This window comes from Gracilinanus agilis, chromosome 3 (assembly GCF_016433145.1).
Source record: "Gracilinanus agilis isolate LMUSP501 chromosome 3, AgileGrace, whole genome shotgun sequence".
Classification (NCBI taxonomy): Eukaryota; Metazoa; Chordata; class Mammalia; order Didelphimorphia; family Didelphidae; genus Gracilinanus; species Gracilinanus agilis.
Window position 1 is genome coordinate 627,833,649 of NC_058132.1, and position 20,518 is coordinate 627,854,166.

At 34.5% G+C, this 20,518-nt stretch overlaps 1 protein-coding gene across 1 annotated transcript in view; it reads right to left on the bottom strand.

Annotated features, from left to right (window-relative positions):
- Window positions 1–20,518, bottom strand: part of TRIP12 (thyroid hormone receptor interactor 12) — a 119,675-nt gene that overhangs the window by 13,384 nt on the left and 85,773 nt on the right. The window contains exons 27-38 of the mRNA XM_044670824.1: window positions 19,429–19,580; window positions 17,410–17,567; window positions 16,195–16,268; window positions 15,913–16,112; window positions 14,858–14,985; window positions 13,129–13,280; window positions 12,449–12,591; window positions 10,431–10,587; window positions 8,539–8,637; window positions 6,609–6,723; window positions 6,213–6,367; window positions 2,871–3,035 (exon numbers count right to left, since the gene is read on the bottom strand). Of these exons, the coding sequence (XP_044526759.1) occupies window positions 2,871–3,035; window positions 6,213–6,367; window positions 6,609–6,723; window positions 8,539–8,637; window positions 10,431–10,587; window positions 12,449–12,591; window positions 13,129–13,280; window positions 14,858–14,985; window positions 15,913–16,112; window positions 16,195–16,268; window positions 17,410–17,567; window positions 19,429–19,580 (1,698 nt within the window). The remainder of the gene's footprint in view (window positions 1–2,870; window positions 3,036–6,212; window positions 6,368–6,608; window positions 6,724–8,538; window positions 8,638–10,430; window positions 10,588–12,448; window positions 12,592–13,128; window positions 13,281–14,857; window positions 14,986–15,912; window positions 16,113–16,194; window positions 16,269–17,409; window positions 17,568–19,428; window positions 19,581–20,518) is intronic.

Genomic DNA, 20,518 nt, shown 5'->3' on the forward strand with positions numbered 1-20,518 from the left:
TTTATCCAGAGAAGTAAATGAAAGATTATGAATACAAAATTACTTAATGCAGGAAAATTTAGCAAGAGAAACATAAGTCACCAATATTAAAAGAACAAATTTAGAATTATCCTAATCTCTATCAAGCAAAAGACACTAATTTTGAAGATTCAAAGCAGAGACAATTTAAGGACTATTATTGTTCTTCAGAAGAACAGTATAAATAAAAAATCTATATTACCTATATTAAAAATAAAAATCTATATTATCAACATTCCTATAACATTAAAAAAAATCCATTCAAAATAACTACTAAAGCTATAAAATATCTGGTATTATATCTTCCTAAATTCAGTCAAGGACTAAATCAGAGACCAAGTACAAAAAACATTTTGTAGAAATGAAAGCAACCCTCAATCACTAGAGAAAAATTAATAGCTTATGGATAGGTCAAAGCCAATATGATGAAAATAATAACACTACCTACTAAATTACTTCTTTTAAACAATTATGCCAATCCTGAAATATTTTAAAGACCTAGAAAAATAACAAAATCTATATATAGTCAAAAATCTCAAGAACTCAAAATAAATAATGAAAAAAGTGGGAAGAAAGTCTAATAATACTAGATTTCAAACTGTGCTATAAATCAGCAATCATTAAAATTTGGTACATAATACACATAAACATAGAAAGCATAGTTCTTTGATAAACTCAAAGACATGGGGAAGGACTTACTATTTGGCAAAATTACTAGGAAAACCAGATGTTTCACTGGTAGAAATTAGGCTTAGTACACCACCTCACATCACTTAACAAGATAATCTCCAAGGGGGTGTGGAAAAATATAAACACTAATATAGTGTTGGTGGAGTTGTGAACTGGTCCCAACCATTCTAGAAGACAATTCTGAATTCTATACAATTATCTAAGACTATGTGGACCCTTTAACCCAATAACACCATTACCAGGTCTGAATCTCAAAGGACCTATATTTACAAAAATAGTTTAAGCAGATTTTTTTTTGAGGTGGCAAAGAATTGGAAAATGTATGAGAAATGGGGAATAACTAGGGAATGACTTAAACAAGTTGTGAGATGTGACTATGATGGAATATCATTCTGCTGTAAGAAATAGTGAGCAAACAAGATTGTTTCAGAAAAACCCAGGAAGACTTAAATGAACTGATGCAAAGTGAAGTGAAAAGAACCAGGAGAACACTAAACAAAGTAAAAGCCATAGTGTAATGATGATTAATGAATCAGCTACTCTGATTAAAACAATTCCAAAGGACTTAAGATGAAAGATGCTATTGACCTCCAGAGAGAGAGGGTAGATGAATTCTGAGTGCAGACTGAAGCATGCTTTCTGTTATTTTTTGCTTTATTCCCCAACATAAGCTAACGTGGAAATGTTTTGAAGGATTTCACATGTATATTTGATATTGTACCACTTGCCTTCTCATTAGGTATGGGAAGGGTGAAGAGAGAATCTGGAATTCAAAAAAAATTTTAAATTAAAAAAAAAAATCACACAAGAATCAGAAATAAATTAATCCGGTGTTTGATAAACTACAAAACCTAATTATACCTAGGAAAGAACTCAATTTGAAAAGGATCACTGGAAATACTAGAAAAGAGACAGACACAAAGAAGGTTCAAATCTAACATCTTAAAACATATTCTAAAATAAATAAGAGCTATTGTTTCATGGTAAATTTATTTACTAATTAATCCACTTAGGAGAATGTGTCTCACCATCTCATTCAGGGTAGAAATGCAGTGATAACTCAGTCTGATCCCAATACTGGCAAGTTTTAACCAAATAAGGTGAAAAGCCATTTCAAAAGATACAATTTCAATTACATGTAAATTTTAAAGATTTTGCATAAATAAAAATTTAACAAATAAAAAAGCTTGAGGGGGAAAAAAATCTTTGTATCAAATATTTCCTTCTGGGTTTAAGATATAGACAAAGGAAATGTTCCCCATCAAAAAATCAAATTAAAATTAAATTAAATTAAAAATTCTCAGCAAATTATAAAATATTAATAACCAGATGAAAGGAATGTTCCAAATCTCCAATAAGAAAAAGGCAAATCAAGACAACTAAGGTTTTATCTCACACCAGGCCTGGAGTCAGGAATTGATATTAAGGCAGAAGGTGAAAATAAAGAAACAAAACTGAATGATATGAAATTAATGCCAATCGGGCATGGCCTCAAAAGAAGACAAGTGAGAATTTATCTCTCCCAGCTTCTTTAGAAATCCAAGGTCAGGGATTACTGCATGTTTGATTTTTTTTTAATAAGTTGGTTGATTTTTTTTTGTTTTTTGTTTTTTTGTTTTTTTTAAAAAAACCCTTGTACTTCGATGTATTGTCTCATAGGTGGAAGAGTGGTAAGGGTGGGCAATGGGGGTCAAGTGACTTGCCCAGGGTCACACAGCTGGGAAGTGGCTGAGGCCGGGTTTGAACTTAGGACCTCCTGTCTCTAGGCCCAACTCTCACTCCACTGAGCTACCCAGCTGCCCCAAGTTGGTTGATTTTGTAGAATTTTCTTCTTCCTATTTAAAATAATGTATTACAAAGGGATGGCTTGAAGGACTAGGAGGAGGAGGACATGGCAAAGAAGCATATAATGGAAAATGAAAATTATGTAAAAAAAATTTTAAATGTCTTTAAAAAATATAGAAGTAAAGCCAATGAATGGGAGTGAATTTTTTTACTACAAGCCACCCTGATATTCTCACTTCGAAATTCTCAGAATTATAATTTATTGTAATTATGGAAGGAAAATGCTACTGTAATAATAAAAGTCTTTAACAAGTAACATACCAATACAAAGTTTATGAAAAGTAACAATGTGGAATATTTTCATTTTATATGCTTACCTGTGATTTATCTTGTTCAAGTCTTTTCTTCTGTCTGACAATATCTTCTAGGTGATATACTGATCTTGCTACAACTGGGTCAATATCAAACAAATCATGTGATGTAAGTGAAGTTTCTTGTCGAAGCATCCATTTATAAAAAGGCAAGCCAAGGGGAAGGTCCACCTGGAGGAAAAAATAAGGTATTTCTTAATGAGATTAAATGTATGATTTATGAGAAGTTTAAATAATTCTTTAAAAATGACAAGAAATGCAATAATATGAACTCGCTGGCTTAGAATCCCAAGAATTTCAAACAACATTTCTAGTATTTCCACAACGAAATGGGTTGCTTTATTTAATGTTAAAACTATCACTGAAAAAAACTATACATATATGAAATTCCCAAATCTCCAATAAGACAGTTTCTGGTTAAATGAAAGAGTTCTTTTGCAAATTTTTAAAATTAATAAGCACAATGGTGCAGCTGATTTTTGAGTCTAGAAGACTTAGTTCAAATCCTACCTCTGACACACTCTAATTGTATGGGAGGAACTGAGAAACTAAGTTTTCTGACCGGTAATGCTCCATGCCAGCCTCAAAGATGCACATTCTCTAATACTGACCAAATCAACAAAACGATACTATGCCCTGCCCCGCTCACCCAAGTCATCCCAAATAAAAGTCAGAAACAAGGAAAAAGAAAACTAGAATACTTGGTGTTCAAGATAAAATGTGGTACTATACTTGCACTAGTTTTTAACGAAAACTTACTTAAGTTTATTTATTTACTTAAATAAAGTCAATGATAAAATCTTTTTTTCCTCTCACTGTTCAACTTTAAAGTCAACTGCATTTTCCAATGGTGAAATATTGTAAAGCAAAACACTTATAATATTTGGTAAGAAATTTACAATAACTAAACAATTTATCCACTTATATTATCCATGGACAAAACAGACAACTTATAAAACATTCCTGTCCCCTGTTTAGAATTGGAATGCATCTAATAGTTGTGCACTTAACAAGCTACCATTTACATGGTGTTTTTGGTTTGCAAAGTACTTTTCCTCATTTTAGAGATTAGAAGTTCCTAAAGGATAGGCAACAAACAAGAGGAATTGGGGGTCCCTAAAGCAAGGAAGCACAAATGTGATATAAATATTACTAAAGCTTGGTCAGATGGAAACTGTGACTACAACAAATATATGAATGATGTACACAATGAGGCACACAAGGCTAAAAAAGGCATTAGGGAGAATAATTAGCACATAAGTCATAGAACCAGGAGGAAACATGGAGAAGAGTATGTGGGAGAAGGAAGAAAAAATAGTGATTTTGACCTACTCCCTAGAGATGAAGCATTTGGCAAACAGATCATAAGCCTATAAGAAGGAAATGGAATAATCACAGGAAGGGGCTTCAATTAGCCTGACACCTGCTAAAGCTTGCTCTCTGCTGAAAGCAGGCTAGCTAATAAACCCCTGATTTGCCTTAATAAAGGTTGAAAAGAACCAACGCAACTAAATGCTTTTTTAAATCCAATTCTCACTAACAGAGGAACTGGTCGCTAGGGTAGAAATGATTAAAAATCTTGGGGTGGAAGTAGCCAATTCATCCTGGAATTTTATAGGGCAGAGGAAATCTGGCTATATAGCCTGACCCACAGTTTAATTCTGGAAAAAGTGGATCTCACTGGATTCAAAGAAAAGATGAGTAGACTAAAACGTTTCAAGAGAAATTAGCTCAGGAAAGAGGGATAGCTGCATATGAATAGATCCAGAGAGAACCAGCAGATTTCAATATGTTTAAAAAAAAAAAAACACAGGAAAAAAACCAACAAGAAAGAGCAAAATGGGAGAAGGGGATGTATTCTCCTGGTTTTTGTTTGTTTCTTAAAGGGAAAAGATCCCTCCTATCTTTTTTGGATGAGATTATAAACTAGTAGATAAAAGAAATGCAGGAAGACAGTTGAGTAGCTTTTACCAAATCTTTCAATAACACAACTCATGCTAATTCTTATGGAATAGATGGGAGATATAAATTAGATAATTACTTAATGGTTGTATGGCCAGACTCAAAATTACTGTTAATGATTTAGTGCCAATGTGGCCAGAGGTGTCTAATGGAACACTTTGGAGATCTGTGCTTGGCCTTGAGTTGGTTAACATTTTTGTCAACAATCTGGGTAAAGCCACAGATGAAACCCTCATAAAGTCTGCAAATGGCACAAAACTAGAAGGGAAGGCAAACATATTGCATGAGAGTCAGGATCAGATCAAAAGGCATCTTGTCTCTAATAAGATAAATTAAAATAATGATAAATGTACGGTCTTAAGCTAGGATATAAAATATCAACTTCACAGGTATGCAAGGATAAATAGCAATTCAGTAACACATATTGGCCATCCAAAGTAGCATAATCTTAGGGAGCATCAGTAGTTTTTCAAAAGAGGGAAGTGACAATGTCCCTGCATCCCACTCTTTGTACCACAGTATAAGGGCACTGACAAGCTGGAGGCGAATTAGAGGATGATCAACCAGGGCAGCTTAAGGGCTGTGAGGATGTGACATATTTGGATCAGCTGAAGGAATTATTAGCTTAAAGAAGATAAGATTCAGAGGGAACATAATATTTATCCTCTAAGTATATGATGAGTTGTTGTACAAAGAAATGTGGCCCCTGTACAAGTTGCTGGGAGGTCCCTGGAAGTTTGATGTCAGGAAAAAGTTCCTAATACTCCTAACACTCTCCAAAAGTGGGATGGGCAGATAAGCAATAGATTCTTTCATGGAAGTCTTCAAGAAAAAGCCAGGGGAGGGGGAAGCATTAGGTGCTCAGCACCTGGCTAAGAGATGGAAGGTCCCGAGTTCAAACCTGGCCTCAGACACTTCTTAGGCAAGTCACTTACTTCCCATAGTCTACTCTTCTGCTTTGGAACCACTACACAACAGATGACAAATGTTTTTTGGTTTTATTTGAATAAAGAATTTTTAAAATTCTTTAATTAATGTTTTTAACAAATAAAGAATAAGGGGCAGTTAGGTGGCTCAGTGGATTGAAAGCTAGGCCTAGAGATGGAAGATCCTGGGTTTAAATCTGGCCTCAGATACTTTCTGGCTGTGTGACCCTGGGCAAGTCACTTAAACACCATTGCTTAGTCCTTACCACTTTTCTGCATTGGAATCTATACAAGTACTGATTCTAAGACAGAAGGGGAAAGGGAGAGAGAGAAGGCTAGGTGATTACTAGCTGGGTATGTTGTAGAGGAAATTCTTTTGTATAGAGGTTGGGCTCAAATTCCATGCTTCTGTGAAACATAAATCTGTTTTTAAAGAAAATTACTATAATCTTCAACTTACCAATCTGAAATCCATGATAGCCTTGGCCATTAATTTTCCTAAAAAGCGAAACTTCATCTTAACCTTAGCAATATGTGCTGGTTTGGCGGTTCTGCCAAAGGGAAGTGCAAACAGGCCTTGGAGGTTTTGAATATACTTGGTCCCTTCTTGGCTTCCTATAACAACAATTACCAATAACTTGTTATATTCTTGACAAATCAACAGACTTGACCTATAAAAATAAATTCCCATTTTTGTTTTACTTGTATAGTCCTTAAATGAAATATGCAAAAAATTCTTCTAGTAAAATAGGTCCTATTTTACCGGGAATAACTTAAGGCAAGGAAATGAATGCTACTGGAAATTTAAGATGTTTGAGCTGTTCTCCACAGAATGTATCATTTTGCCACACATCACCTTTTGGATTAGTAAGAGTTACTTCTTCACCTCTCCAGAGGCCTAAGTCAGCTCTCTGTAGTTCCTGAGATACAAGTGCATAAAATTCCAGTGTAGGCCCAAGACCTGTACCAACCTAATGAAGCAGGAGAAAAGAGAATCATTTCAGAATTTATACAGACTCTTTCTTCAGTTCAGAATTTTTCAACTGTTCAAAGGTGAAGTGATCATCAGTAGCCACACAACAGGTGTTACTGTGCCATTTTCCATGGTCTTTTATAGAATAATTCTTTCATTTCTGGAGGGAAGAGGAAGAAACCAAAGATACTAAAAGCATGGTATACAGGAAAGAAGACAGACCTCAACACCCCAATTGGAAATATGTGTTGTATTATTTATATGACATGGCCAAGTAGCTTGCCTTCCCTAGGCCTCACTTTCTTCATCTTTAAAACATGGCAAACAGGGAAATATGTACTATATAATATATGTACAATCTATATCATATTACCTGCCTTCTTGGGGAAGTTAGAGGGAGAATGAGGCATAGACTTTCATACAGCTAATGAGAGAATTTCTCTTAGATAAGCATATTTATTGTAATTCATTTACATATTTACCAAAAAACCACATATTATTATTACATTACATATTGAATTATGTTATATATTTTAAAATGTAAAAAATCAAATCAAACAAGAAATTGGACATGGGGGTCTCCAAGGTCTCTTCCAATGCTAACATTCTATGATAACATGAACTAGTTGTCTACCCTAAGGACGTAGCTATGTTGTGAAGTTATGTCATGTTCCTGCTTCAACTCAAACTCTAGGCTGAGGACAAATAATTCTCTCCTCCATCAAAAAGGTAGTTACAAGTAGGAAGGGATATTAAAAATCACTTACATAAACCTCTTGTTTTAAAAATGAGTTAAACAGAGATGTTCATGGGATTTATTAATAGGACATTGGATTTAGAGATGGTAAAGATGACATCATCTCTTCCACCTTCTTCGTTTATGGATGAATTGAGGCTCAAAGAATTAAGTAACCTGTTCAATACTGAAGACACTACTCAATACTATGCACCTAGCTACTTTATGGAGGAGGAGGATGAACAACACCAGAATAGAGTTAGCTTCCAAATTCCTTTTAACTTTCAGACAGTTTGCTTTTGGGTTTTTTAAAGACAATGCTGACTGAAAAAGTGCTGAATATCTGTATTTTTCTCTTTTAAAAAAGAAATGCCGTTAATATCTGCTGTCCATCAGAGGAAAGAGTGTAATGAACAAGGCTGTTCTTATCCTGAAAGAATGAAGTAAAGGTCAAGATCTCCCAAAAAAGATAGTCACTGTTAATCTTACTTTAAAATGCTATAATTCACTAATAAAAATTTTAAAACTTTTAAATAAATTTTTAAAATAAAAATTTTATGAGATACTACCTCATACCCATCGGATTGTCACAGCTGGGGAAAAAAAAAAAAAAAAGACAGATGATGGAAGGGCTGGGGGAAAACAACATGTTGGCAGAGATGAGAAGTGGCTTAGCTCTTCTGGACAGCAATCTGAAATCATGTCCAAAAAGCTATAGGCCAACACCACTGCTAGGCCCATCCCTCAAAGAGATCAAAGAAGAGGAAAAGGGTCTGTATGTTCAAAATTATTTTTTTAACAGCTTGTTTGGTGATAGGAAATAATTGGAAACTGAGTGGATGTCTATCAACTGGAAAGTGACTGAACAAGACGTGGTATAGAACTCTTGACTGAATATAAGGATTGTCCATATTTTTCTAATTGTATTTCTATTTTTCTTCTTCCTCTACAATCCATTCTAAAAAGAACTTCATAGAGTTTTCTCCACTCCAAAAGGGTAAATGGGGTGTGTTTCATGATTTGTTTAAATGAGTTTTTCCAAGCAGTTGGATCCCAAATAAAGAAGAAGATACTTACTTCATTCTCATACTGAATTTCCAACATGGCCCTTGAGCTGCCAAGGTCCTGCATCACAGACTCTGCCTGTTTCAAAAGCTCTTCTCTATTCACAGTTCGCTGGGAAGAAAATTTTTATTAGAAAAACTGAGATGTTTTAGTTGTGTTAATTCAGAGTCTTCCAAGAACAACCAAATATCAATCTCATTTTCATTATGATAAAAAGTGGCTGACCCATTATCATTATGCAATAGCTAACAGGGTCTACCTCTTTCCTACATTTCCCTCTCTTTACTATCACTACTTTGATGTATTAAAGCTACTAGCAACCTCATAACTTAATTTTAATTATTATACCTTAAGGATTCTCACATACTAATGGAGAGGACAATACACAGAAGTGGTTTCATAATGAATCAGCTAAAAAAGGTGAAACAGAAGTAAATGGGTATTGCATCTTTTTTGGGTCATTCTTCCTTGAAAAAATATATTCCTCCTTTCTGATCTTGAACCGTCTGACAATGCCAGGGTCTTGGAGGCTGAGAGCATATTTCTTTGGACATTATAGTAGCCAAGGAGGGTGGCAGAAGCAGTTGCCAGGTAACACTGCTATAGAGACCATTTTCCTAAATGAGGGACATGAGGGCCAGGCTGGAATTCTTGGGCATGGGGACTCTTAGCTATCTTTTTTAGGACCTCAGGAAAGGTGGTCATCCAAGTGGTATCAATGGCTAAATTCACCTGAAACACGATGTCTGCTCCCATCTCTCCTTCAGGTAGTTTGATGTTTTAGCTAGGCTATCCTGACTAACCCATGGAGGCCAATGAGCAGTGGGAAAATGGCATTTTAGTTCACTGATGTTTACCTCTTATTAACCGATTCATGTTATGTTCTATTCCTATTTGTAAAGTCATTCAACATTTCTTTCTTGACACTCTAAAGGATTTCTGAATGTGAATTTAATGGGATAGCTCTGGTTATCAAGGCTTGAGGTATGGCTGTGAGGAAGTAGATGTGACAGCAGCAGAAGTGGATCTAGACCACGTAATAAAATGACCATTTCCAGAGGAGCCAGGATGTGGTTTATGGTGAAGCACGGCATTTAGCAGTCAGTGGCCCAGTTCTGGGGATTGCACCTTATAAGACTCTGGAGCTGTGGCCAATGAGAGATGGACAAATGCTATGGTGCCTCCTCCATTCTAGGCCACTTGCTCTGCACCTGCAAGGAGCTCTTCAACTCCAATGGCAGCTCTAAGTCAACAGGTGCAGCATTATCAGAAGGAAGGAAATACCAACGTATTCAGAATGGTAAGCAGTGCTTGTACCTTGTAAAAGGCAGCTGAGTGGGTACAGAGAACAGGTGGGATGTGAAAAATGTATATAAAGCAAACTACAACTAATAATTTTCACAATTACTTAATAACCTTGAGTTTTTCCAATTAAGTCCTATGAGGAAGAAATGTTAATAACCTCAGCAGCACAAGAACAGATTAAAAAGTGAACGAATGCAGTCATGATGCAGATTAATGGGAAAACAGAGACTTAAGGGGTATCAAGCAAGAAGAGGTGTGATTTTAATGGATGAGGAAAGATCAAATCACTGCTTAAAGCAAAGAGTAATATCAAAACTGGGAACAGAAAATAACCGCAAAAAACGTTTTCATTGTGCATCTGTGCTTATGTTGTGTGTTCACCGATGTCAGTACATCATCCCCCTTCATGCGTAGCCACTTGAGAGCAGGGGCAAGTTTACTTTTACTATCTAAGCCCTGAGCAGAGCACTCAGCACAGAGATGTACCATCATTGGAATCATTTGGCAAAGCTGGAGCGAGTAACTACTTTTTTACTTGCAAATATTAACCAAGAGAAATGAAGAATCTTGCTACAAAAACAGCTTTCTGAAAAACTTACCTTTTTTCTGTCAAGTCGGGGGGCAACTCTGCTGTCCTGAGAGTCTGACTGATTGATTTCTGGGTTGGTATCAAGTAACCTCTGCATGGCCCGATCTCGATCAAATGCAGTAACATAAAAAAGCATTTGCCGAGTGTCAAATGGAAAGAAAAACGGGCTGGAAAAATAGGATAAAAAGATTTTGTCTATTTTATTAAAACCATGAAGCCTAAATTAAAAATGAATCTCTGAGCAACATAAAAAAGTCTTCCTAGGTAAACACATAAATGAAGCAAATGCACGACACTCAGGTCAAAACCAGGTTTTGTGTTCTGGCACCAACTGCCATGTCCCCAACATAGATACACGTGTCACAAAATATCTGCTGAAGTGACAAATTAATAAAATGTCAATAAGGAAATACTAGCTAGTTGGGTCTGGGTTTTATTTTGCTCCTCTCTTTGACAAAAGATTATTTTTTGTAATGTGACCAATTTTCTCTATTTGTCTGGTTATGTTCTTAAAACAAACCTTGTATGAACATGTGTATAAACACATTTGGCTTTATGCATACATGTACATATAAAAATATACTGTATAATAACTAATAATAGCTAGCAGTTTCTGCTTTGTAGTATAGACACTGTATTAAGCATCTTATAAATATCATAACTATTTGATCCTCACAAAAGCCCTAAAGGAGATAAATAAAATGAGGCAAATATAAGTTGAGTGATTTGCCTAGGGTCGTGGAGCTAATAAATGTCTGAGGATGGATCTGAATTAAGGTCATTACACACACTCATGATATGTGTATATGTATTTCATGATGAGAGATTATATAATCATTTTAATTTATAGTTATGTCTTTACATTCATTATTTAATAGTCAATTTCTCTGCCTTACAAGCTTAGTCCAAACTAGTCATAACAATAAGCTGCTGGTTGCTTTACTTTAGGTGTTCCAGAAATTTACTGTTTCAAATTTGTATAATTTCATAGTAGCAACTTGGCATAAGATCCAAACACTCCCATCCCTTTCCCAGGATAAACAGAACCATCGCTTTTAGGACATAAACAATTTTTTAAAACTAAAATAGTCATTTAGCAAATACTAAATCACAATGCCAAATACTATTATTTAAAACATTGTATTGTTTCATTATATACTTTTTAATATGCCATCATTTTGTCCATAATAATATTCATTTCTTCTAACTATTTAGTACACCTCCTAATTTCAGGGCTAAGATGGCAACATAATTTGTTAGTGTAATTCTATTAACAATAAAATGTTACATATAAAAGGTGGAAAAGCCCATTTTAGTTTTACACCTACCATGTGGCCATGTAAAACCACTGGTCAAGATATTTGATAGTTTATAGTCAAACTGACATATAAATGGATTAAAGGTTTGAAAACTTGTGTCTTATAAGAAACAAAAATCTGATAAAGAAAAAAAAATGAAGAATAGTCAAGTGGTCAGGACTTTGGGTTCTTGTTTCAAATAGATTATAACACTACTGTTTGCTTATTGAGACCCCATTAGGATTTTGAGCTCCTTGAAGGTAATGTCCTTTGCTGCTTCTTCTATCCACAGCACAGCATGGTATCTGGCATACAGCAATTGTTAAGCAAATGGTATTCAGTGTTTATAAGTAAGGCTGAGGAAATTTTGCTGTTTTCCTTTCTTTACAGTTACCTCAGAAAGCAGCTGGGTGGCTCAGTGGATTGAGAGCCAGGCCTAGAGATGGGAGGTCCTGGGTTCAAATCTAGCCTCAGGCACACTCCAGCTATGTGGGCAAGTCACTTAACCCCTACTGCGGAGTCTTTGTCACTCTTCTGCCTTGAAATCAATATGCAGTATTGATTTTAAGATGAAAGGTAAGGGTTGTTAGAAAAATTAAAATAAAGTTATTTTATTTATAGTTATATTATTTATAAAAGGGGAGAGAAGCATAAGAGAGAAACAGAGACAGAGAGACAGACACACACACAAAATGCACAAAACTTGAAAATTGTAGAAGCAAAGTCATACCAGGTTTTTCCAAGCTCAGTGAGCCATGTTGGGATATTTCCTGTCATGATTACCAAAGGATCCTGAAGCTGCCTGTTTGCTTTTGCTGTCAGTTTACTGTTATTAAATTCACCAGTTGGAATTATTTCCTTGCACATTGCATTCTGTGAAAAAATTTTAAGGGAGTGTTATTTATCAACAATAAACTTAATGAGACCATCTTTCCTTCTTTTCCCTTTAAAACTAATCTATTTTTTTAATTTTGGAAAATTATCATTTTCCAAACAAAGCCAACTCAGTGGTAGTACATACAGTTCAAAAAGCCAGGCTCTATCTGGAATACCATGCCTAAGCTAAGAGCCAACGTTTCTGGTTTCCTCCCTTCTGTTCTTCTAGTATGTCAACATTCACTTGGCTCCTTGCCCTCTTCCTCCACATAAATTATCAATATGTGTACAGAAACATAATGAAACTACGTGGGAAGCATTCTAGCAAAAATAAGAGCCAGATTAAGACTCTGGCAACTTGGTTCAAAAGGTTGTCTTAATTATTATATCCATTTCATCAAAATAAAACACTATTATCTAGTGCCAAGACACTTCCTAGCTGAGTGGAGTAGACTATTATTAATCATTATAGAAACATATTATGAAATGATGAAATTAATGATACATAAGCTCAGAAAACCAAAGATTACTCACATCATATAAATAATACCAGTAACGACTGATGGCATGTAAAACTCTTAATAGAAGGATCACGTCTAATGAAGGGTCTTCAAAAGTTATATTTTCAGGTGGGGAAGATATGAGGTAAACTTCTAAAGGATTTGATACTGATGGGCACACTCCATCTAAACAGAAAAATCAAAGTAAAAGTTGATTGTTACAACAACTATAGTAAGCCAACATAGCAGATGTGATGTTACCCAATACAATAGCTCTTGTAAATCTAAAGCATTTCTCTAGTTATCCCTTGAGCATGTATAACAAGCTCTGAATGAACACTCAGCAAAAGTAACAACTGTATAGAGCTCTGCCACTGGTTGATGAATAAATACTAGGTACTAAGGGGAGTAGAGAGGATACCACTTCTTATAAGTAAAAATGTATATACCAAGAATACCATGAATTCTTCAAATATTGAAGTAAACATAATAATGGAAGATTAAAAAAGAATATAGAATTGATGAAATCTTATATGTAATGATTGAAATTAAGGAAGTAACTTCAATTTAACAATTTCTTTTCTCTCCTGGCATCTCTTCACTAGCAAAAGAAGGGCATCAGAAAAGAAAAAAAAAAATGCAATGCGGAGTCACATATTATCCTCGTAGCTAACCATCTAGTGAGAATAAGTCATGTTAGGAGGGTTATCAGCTATAAAACAAAACTGTTATATGAAGCATATATCATGATCATTAACTCATAAACTTCAAATAATGATGGTTCGAGTTATGTTCCTAAAAGACTTTTCAACCTAAAATTGGCTAATTACATAATGAGAAGAAAAAGTTTTAAAACCCAAATGTTATTTGTGAGTCTCACTCATTTTTAACCTCCAAAAGTAGAACCAACAGTTAAAGGACTATGATAGAGTATCTGAACTCTGGGTACTTTGGAACTACTTTGTTTAGTGCAGTATGGCAATGCCATTCCTGGCCATCCTAAAATCCAGAAGACAAAAAAGGACTGCAAGTCTGGCTACCCCCAGGCTGGGCAGAGGGAGCAGGGGGTGAAACAGAGGTATAGCTACATGAAGGCAGAAGAACCCTGATGCCTACCAACTTAAGCAGGAGTGTAAAAGTGTATACAATGACTAACACAACTGCAGGGAATAGAAGAAGGAAACTGAATGCTGGGTTATAGAATGCATATAATGACCAAGCAGGACTGCAAAAAAGGGAGGAGATAATGCATTTCTTTCTTTAACAGAGGTGGGGACTACTGGCAAAGACCATGGTGGGGGGTTATTAAATTTTTAAAAAAGACTCTTGCTCCCATATGGGGGCAGATCTCCAGTGAACAATTTTGTTCCCAATGAAGTGGTAACAGGATTCACTTCACAAACACAATTACTTCAAAACATGCTTTGCATCTCCATAACATAAAGTCCTCAGGGGCAAAGACCAGATCCTTTTGATCTTTCTATACAGAAGGAGGATTTCTCACAGAAAGACATTTTCTTACCTAAAATAAAGAAAAAGTCAGACATTCATGTTTCAAAGGTTTTAATTTCAAAAGCTTTCAATGTTAGGGTTAAGGTAGTAGAAAGTTTAAATGTATTTAATTCATTTTTCCAGTAGCATAAAAAATATTTTGATATCTGTAAATGCTTCTTTAAAATTATAAATTTAGTTAAGACAATAACAAGAGATAGTTCCTAATCATAACTTTCTTTACATAGCAAGTTACTTTCTGGAAAACATACCATGCCACAATTCATCATGCTTTTTTGCATTTCTAGGGGAAGTTTTTGTTGGAGCTGTTTGGGCCCTTCCTCTTTTACCACCAACAGAGTCTTTACTACCATCTTCATCTTCTCTTACAGGTTTATACCTAAAAGGATGACAGAAAAGCATCCAAAGCATTAAAAAAAAATTTGAGCACAAATAACCCTATGAATAAATCATAATTGAAAAATAAAAATCACTGAGTAGACAAAAAATCCTAATTAAGATTATGTGTTGAAATCAATGAATGGAATAGTAAAATGCTACTAAGCAAGTTTAATCAGTTGTAGAGATGTTCAATACGAAATCTTAAATTATTATTTCTTTTAAAACTGTGTTGTCATCTGGAAGAGGCTATGGGATAAGAAATGGCTAGTACAAGCTGCTAAATGTGATTTCATTGGTTTTCTACTTAGCTAATAAAGCTATCCTACTGATTATCTCTATGTAAGGATTAGCTCTGTTGAGCAGAACTGATTTTCCCTACAAAATTAGCAGCTAGGACAAGGGAATTCCCTATCCACACCAGCTCTTAATTAGTTAAAGAAGGTGCTACCATATCTCTGCCTCCTTCTAAAAGCTGAAGCAACAACTCAATTTTTCCTAAAAGACCTTCACAGAAGGGCAATAAAATGGACTTTATACAATGAACTATCATTTCTTTATAAGTAAAAAATAGGAAGGTTAAAAAAAAAAAAAAAAAAGTAAAGTAGGTTCGATTTTTGCAAGCAATGCTCTTGCATTTCTACCTCTTATTCCCCATATAACCTGTCCATTTGGATAGGAAAATGGTTAAGAAAATTAGAAAAGTTTACAATTTAAGGGTAGCCTTTATGTCTTATAAGACATGAAACTTTGCATTCATTTTATTGAACAGTTTGAGTACATCAATGGCTTCTATATTGACCATTACAAAAACAATAGGAATCATCAAAAAATTTTAATATGGCAAAAGAAAAACCCATTTTAATGTTCTTTATAAGTAAAACACACACACACACACACACACACACGCATGCAGAAGAAACCATACCATATTGTGTGAGTCTTTGTCCAAATGCCAGCTCTTCCTAATGGATTACTTTCATCATCTGTAGATTCCCGCTCCTCTTCAGCCTGTATACTGAATTGTCTAACTGCCTGATACACGGTCATATTATATGGCAGTAAATGATCTCCAATGTAGAATTGCAATCTGTGTCTTACATTTCCCGAATTTAAGAACTGAGCAGCCTAATAAAGAAAAATTAGAAAAGGTTTTATTTCTACTGAATCTACATTTTCCTATGAAAATTCAGTATGAATAACACTTTACCAAAGACTCATCTATTTCTTCATCTGAACCATCATCATCACTGTCTTCATCATCTTCTCTTACTCTGCCATAGCCTAAAAACAGAAGAGTTCATCTTAATACTCTTTGCAACTCTAAACAAAGAACTCGCAGACTTATTGATTAGGAGTAACTCTAGCCCTTATAAAACATCCAAATATTAAATTGTGAATCTTTAACAAAGGAAAAGCATATGCTATTCTCCTTAATAATGCTATCAACAAAGACCAATAAAATATCCTGATGTTTTCTCTTTGTTCTTAACTACAAATTTATATATCTTAGTTCCAAGAGGCTCTTGAACATAAGCTAAGACTCCCTGGCTTAATGGCAAAAGAAAGCTTACCAAGAAAGAATTATAAATCTTCCAAATAATGGCTCAGGCAAAAAGCAGTGACTTTTGCTTTCTTCTTTTTAAAAAGAACATACTATATTTTCTAAAGGGTAGTGCCCCTCCCCAAACCTTCAAGCACTTCTGCCAGCCACAGAATGTCACTGTATAAGCAGCATTCCATTTGTAGTCACAATAGATAACGATGATTAAAAACAATACATTAATGAACAGAAATGCTGAAATTATTTTTTTGCAAGAATATCTCCTTGCAACTAGAATGACCAAAGTCCAACCACTTGGGGATTTGTTAAAAAGAGTATTTAACAAATTGAATGTTTGTTACAGGACAGCTAGGTGGCTCAGGAGATTGGATGGCCAGGCTGAGAGGTGGGAAGTCCTGGATAAAAATCTGAATTCAGATACTTGCTGTGTTGACCCCTGGGCAAGTCATTTAACCTCCGATGCCTAGCCCTTACTGCTCTTCTGTATTGGAACTAACACAAAGGACAGAAGGTAAAGTTGTTTTGTTTCTGGTTTGTTTTTTTTAATTGAATGTTCTATTTAATGAAACCCATGGGGAATGATTGGGAGGATTTATTCTTCTTCTTGCAAAGTATATTCAGTGCTATTATTCTTCAACAAAGACACAGTGGCACCATTTTCCTCTTTCAACATCTTCAAGTTCCCTTCCTCAGTTAACACATGAGAGGCATGTAGTCTGTCTAAATGGCCCAGATTCCTGGGCTATGGGAACTATAGGGTGAATAGCACGTAGGACCAGGAGTTGGATAGTGAGTTTAATAAAGAAACAAAGGGCACTCTCCTCCAAATTGATAGGGAGACATCTAGACATGTAGAAGTACCTCTGACTACAAGATATCTCTCAATGGCTTGTACCAACGCCAGGGGATCTATCTTCACAGGTCCACCCTTCCATTGTTTCACATTTGCACAGTCAGGATGTCTTTGTAGTTGGCATTTTAACTGGTGTGTGTTGAAAAATTTTAAAGCTTGCGATCCTCTGTTGAGAGAAAAACTCAAGATAATTTATGAAAAAAGTTGCTACAATTATTCTATTACTTGTCATCTTACAAATAACATACATAAATGCAATAAGAAAGTGTTCATGCAAACTTATCTCATCTAAAAACATATGCAAAACTGAGAAAATATTTCCTCATTTAACCAACAATATCTTTAAAATAAAGTAATTTAGCAAGGATTAATATAATAAAACATAAATAATAAATCATGAGTAAAGGTAGGGAGAAATAACTCATAATAACTATGGAATACAAATCCCTTGGTCTTTTATAATACATCACTTTAGACCATTTTTGTTTTCCTTTTTTACAATTCATATTCCACATTCTTATAATTTTTCTTAGTCTATTTTGATTGTATATTTTCTTTTGATAAAATATATTATTGGTTATTTTGTTTAATTACAGCTAAAATGTAGGGACTCTTAAAGGGTGTAAAATTTGCCAAACTACTATAAAGCAATAGTATATTTCTGCCATTAAGCTCTTCACTTTAAAATGCAGATATAATATTTTGCATATCTAAGAACTGCTAAAAACACAATTAATGATGATCATCAATTTCCATAAGGCAATCTTAATTACAGGTGGACTTCACTCATATCTAACCTATATATTGAGATCCTGACTGAGGGAATGGAGAAGAGATAAACCAGCGAAATGAAATGAATGACTTCAAGGAGTTATGTATGTGGAAGAGGTTGTGAAATATTTTAAAAAGCTATTAGGAATCTTGAACTTTGAAAGAGATCACATTATAAACTATTTCCTGATAGATGTACATATTTAACATTCATTATCTAATTAATAACATACAGCAGCAAGATTCTTATTAAATCCATTAAGAAATTCCATATCCTTCAAAACACTTAGAATATACATTTTCCCTTAATTATTATGAATGACATAATGACTTATCAAAATATAATGGCTAATGAAAAGGTAAAAAGAAGATGCTTGTAAAAAAAATTCTTCCCAAATCAAAAATTAAGCATTTAAAGTAAATCACATAATTGTACTAGTTGACATTTTAGATTAAACACCATTTCTCCTCACAAAAATACAAATTGAACACACTTCCCAAGTTAGCAGAGGTAAACGTTAATTTCTTCACTGTATATACCAATTTTTAAAATACATTACACCTCATTTCAGAGGTCCAAGAATCAAATAGTTTTATTGATATTTTTGTAGGGCAATTTTTTAAGTATTAAAAAAGCAACTTAAAAAAAAACATTTGAAAGATTGGTTAATAATCAGATAAGTGTCAATTTCATTGCTAATTTCAAAATTCAGTACAAACCATTAAATAACGACTTATTCACAACATCATAAGAAGTCTCTCATTTTTTTATGACTAAGACACAAAATGACCTATCCAAAGTATGCATGTAGAGCATACAATTACCATAACCATTACTTACATGTGCCCTTTGAATTACATCAAGTATGATATCCATTCAAGACCAAAAGATCAATGGGGGTGTTTCCTTTAAAAATGGAAATGTTATGGCTCACCTCAACAGCCCAAGTCTATTAGAAATAGTCCCTAACACTTACAGGAGGCAAGAACATTATGGAAAGCTTGTAAGAATCTTTTTCCAGCTCAGGCACTAAAACTATATTGTGACATTTAAAAGAAATATATTTAATGAGTATAATTTCAATTTCTCTGTAAAGCATTTAAGCCCTCTTTTAAAGTGAATACAGGTTCGGATAACATCATCAGTGTTGATATTTGCAAACCTGTCTTGGGAAAGAGAAGGCTACACCTTTCACAGAAGTGAGTACACATCCAAACCTGAAATGGCATGGATGTACCTAAGCATTAATCCTTACCTGCTCCCAGTTCCATTTCCACTTGGGAAATCATGAACTTTGACTGGAAACTGCTCCATCTGACTAAGGCAGTTGTTCATCTTGTGAACTAATGCCAACAAAGGTGCATTTCCCATGGGTTCCAATCTTCCAATTGGTTCTTCTCCAGGAAGCTAAAGTTATAAAGAAACAAAACTAGTTAATGCCTTTTAAGGAGAGTAGACTTCTGAATAGGAAAACTATAAATCTCAAATTCAAAAATTTTTTTCTTGTTATACATAATCTTTTCTGAGATTGTATACTCAATGGAAAAATTCTGATATATGCTCAGTGTGCCACTGGATCTGCTGTTGAGTAACATCTCAAATTCTGTAATGCCTGCAGACATGCCACTTACGACCATATATATGACCTGTATATATGGACAAGAAGGAAGCCCCACAGGTCTCTCCAAAGCAGACTATCTTGGGAAGAAGTAACCCAGATAGAGGTGTCTTTTATTACTACAATGTGAAATAGTAGAGGAAGCATCACTCATTGGTGTGGACATAGAGAACATCAAATTACTTATTCTCCTTTTAAGAAAAGTTGTAGGAGCTGCTGAAGTCAAATTGTTAAGTTATTTTACTAGGTAATCTGCACTAGTAGTCTTTGTTTGAATGTCGGTCTACATAACTACATGAATTTTTACCATAAATTAACTTTCAATCATTGTTAGGATTATACATTTCAATCCTATTCACCGCCCTCCCCCGTCCCCCTCTGTATGCCAATCTTCTGAGGCTATGGAGAGAGGTCTGTAAGCATACTAATCAGATATTTTTGCAGTTGAACCTATAGTTCTTTTGGGAGAAACATAGTCCTACTATGTCTTTTGTGGAATTCCAAGATGGTCAAAGGTTGCTATTATAAAATACAATTTTGGAATACATTCAAGTACCCAAAATTAACAACAATATTGGCTAGCATTTCTATTACATCTACTATGAGAAAGGTACTGGGCTAAGTACTTTATAAATAGGATGTATTTTGATCCATTACAACAACCCTATTATATCCATTTTACAATAAAGGAAATTGATGCAGACATTAAGTGATCACACAGTTAGTA